We start from the raw sequence: 2,993 nt of genomic DNA on the forward strand, positions 1-2,993 counted from the left end.
ATGAGTAAATATAAACCAGTTCCCAAGCTCTCCACTCAGTCTCCTGTCCATCATAACAACTTGAGGACCCAGCCTTCGGGCAGACCCTTTAAGGAAGAAGACTTAAATCGGATTTCAAAAGACTCCTTAGAATCAGATTCAGAGAGCCTTCCTCAAGAGATTAAGTCCCAGTCCGAAGTTGAAGACCAAATCCAGGACAAAAATATGGAGCCTGACAGCTTAGAGGAGGGAAGCCTCAGTGAGACAGAAGAGGAAGTGAAGAGAAAAGCGGCCCGTGGGGCCAGCAAGGACAACCTGGGAGCACGTGGTGGTGTAAACCTCAGGTAAGGGACGGGCCTGTGAAAGGCACTGATGCTGACCAGTTTCCGGTACCTTCCCAGGAGAGAAAGGATGGGCTGTCCTAGTGAGCAATGTGTGGAGGGGGGTCTCCAAGCAACTAAGGGCAATATGGCTTCTTGACGTCACTGCATTCTCCCCCACCTCGTCTTTCTCCTCCTGATTCTCCTCCTCCTGCTCCTCTTCCTCTTCTTCTTCTTTTTTTTTTTCTGGTTTTTGTTGTTGTTGGTGGTGGTGGTGGTGGTAGTGGTGGTTTGGTTTTGGTTTTGGTTTTCTGAGACAAGGTATCTCTATGTTACAGTCCTGGCTGTCCTACTGGCTTTGTAGACCAGGCTAGCCTCAAACTCACAGAGATCCGCCTGCCTCTGCCTCTCAAGTTTGGGGATTAAAGGTGTGCACCACCACTACCTGGCCCTCCTCTTCTTTAATTAAGCAGTGCTGACCTTATTGACTGGGTGTAGGAACCTCAAGAACATACCTAGAGTACCTACCAGGAGATGTACTGAGGAGGGCTGCTGTTGGTTCCCGGCCATCCAGCTAGTTTAGACCCGCTTATTTGTCCTGGCCACCCAGAACTGAAATAACCACACAGAAACTGTATTCATTAAATCACTGCTTGGCCCATTAGCTTTAGCTTCTTATTGGCTAACCCTTACATCTTAGTTTAACCCATCTCCATTAATCTATATATCACCACGAGGTCATGGCCTACCAGCAAAGTCTAAGCATGTTTACCTCTCGGGGAGGCTCCATGGCATCTCTCTGACTTTGCCCTCTTTGTCCCAGCATTCAGTTTAGTCTTTCCCTACCTACCTAAGTTCTGCCTTGCTATAGATCCAAAGCAGTTTCTTTATTCATTAGTGGTAATCATAGCACACAGAGGGGACTCCCACACCAGGGGGAGCCTTCTATAGGTCCCCAGGTATAACCACTGGTGCCAAGAGAGCCTTCTGTAGGTCGCCAAATATAGCCACTGGTACCAGGAGAGCCGGGTGTATGTCACCAGGTATAACCACCAGTCTTAGTAACTCTTCTTGTTGGTAACTCTTCTTATTGATATGACAAAATACCTGACAGAGGAAGAAGAATTTATTATTTCCGTGATTCAGAGGGTACAGTCTGTAATGATGGGGAAGACACGGAAACTGGAGAGACTTGGTCTCTGATGGAGGATGCTCAGGCTGCAGCTTCATGCATAGAACCAGCAGCAAGCAGAGTCATGTGGACCCTGAAGTGGGTGTTTCCATTAAGGCCAGCTTGCAAAGACCTGCTTCTCCTAGACAGGCCAAATTTGCAAAGGTTCCACAACCTCCCAAAATAGATCCACTGACTATGGACCACAAACCTATGTGGTCACATTTCACATCTCAAGGGACCTATCCAGAGTGGACAGTCTTAAAGAGGTCTCTAAGAGACAAAATTAGCACCTAGTCCTGAGGCTTTTCCTTTGTCCTCTCCTTAATTTCACTGGAGCTATCAAGTTAAATGAAACTTGTCTTCATATTAGGGAGTCACAAACAGTCAGAAAAAAAACTGATAAATGCTGTCACCAATAGGCTGAATGCAGTTGGTTGTTTGGGGTTTTTATGTTTGTTTTGTTTTGTTTTTAAGTCTTTTACTCTTTTGCTCTTTGAGGGCCCACCACCCAGCTCCCAAATAAATCACCCATAGTCCTATTCTTTCTTATGAATGCCAGGCCTTAGCGTGACTTATTTCTAGCCAGCTTTTCTTAGCTTAAATTGGCCCATCTACCTTTTGTCTCTAAGCTTTTACCTTTTTCTGTTTCTGTATTTTTTTCTTTATTTCTTTCTCTGTGGCTTGCTGTGTAGCTAGTTGACTGGCCCAGGAGTCCTCCTCCTTGTCCTGCTCCTCAACCTCTTGTCCTCCCAGATTTTTCCTCCTCTTCATTCTGTTGACCTGCCAACCCTGCCTATCTTTTCTCCTGCCTTGTTATTGGCCATTTAATTCTTCATTAGACCAATCAGGTGTTTTAGACAGGCAAAGTAACACAGCTTCACAGAGTTAAACAAATGCAACATAAAAGAACGCAACACATCTTTGCATCATTAAAGAAATGTTCCACAGCATGAACAAATGTAACACATCTTAAAACAATATTCTACAACAGCTGAAGGCAGAAAAGGTTTTAAGATGACCTTAGCTAAACAAACTGGTTGAATCAACTAGGGGCAGAGGGGACAGCATCATGAACCAGCTTTTCTGGAAACCTGCACCTTTACATTAGAGAGGGGTATTACCGACTGCGGATAGAGCTACTGCTAATAATGACTATTACAATAGTATCAATACTGTGGGATTTTAAAAGTCTTTTTTACTCACTGTAATTATACTGTAATTCTTTAGGGAAGGTGTTGTGGTTCCTACTTTAAAGTTGGGGAAATGAAGCTAACAGAGAAGAAATAATTTGCCTAAGGTCATAGTGGTTTAAAGGCATAGTCTTCAGTGACTGATTAATTTCATTTAACAGAATAGCATTTTTTCTGTGCTTATAATTATGTCCTTGCCTCGTGCTACATGGTATTCCAAAGTCTAGAGATGTTACAGTGTGATTATCTAAGATCATGGGTAGACACCAGCATCCTGGTTGATTTGTTTTTATGATGAATGTTTAATATATATATATATCTGAGAAATAT

The 2,993-nt window shown here is 43.6% G+C and overlaps 1 protein-coding gene across 1 annotated transcript in view; it reads left to right on the forward strand.

Moving 5' to 3' along the window:
* Jhy (junctional cadherin complex regulator) overlaps positions 1-2,993 on the forward strand; it is a 63,698-nt gene continuing 60,705 nt past the window's right edge. The window contains exon 1 of the mRNA XM_050133533.1: positions 1-323. Within this exon, the coding sequence (XP_049989490.1) occupies positions 1-323 (323 nt within the window). The remainder of the gene's footprint in view (positions 324-2,993) is intronic.

Source organism: Alexandromys fortis, unplaced genomic scaffold, assembly GCF_014885135.2.
Source record: "Alexandromys fortis isolate MF-2015 unplaced genomic scaffold, M_Fortis_MF-2015_v1.1 scaffold_231, whole genome shotgun sequence".
Classification (NCBI taxonomy): Eukaryota; Metazoa; Chordata; class Mammalia; order Rodentia; family Cricetidae; genus Alexandromys; species Alexandromys fortis.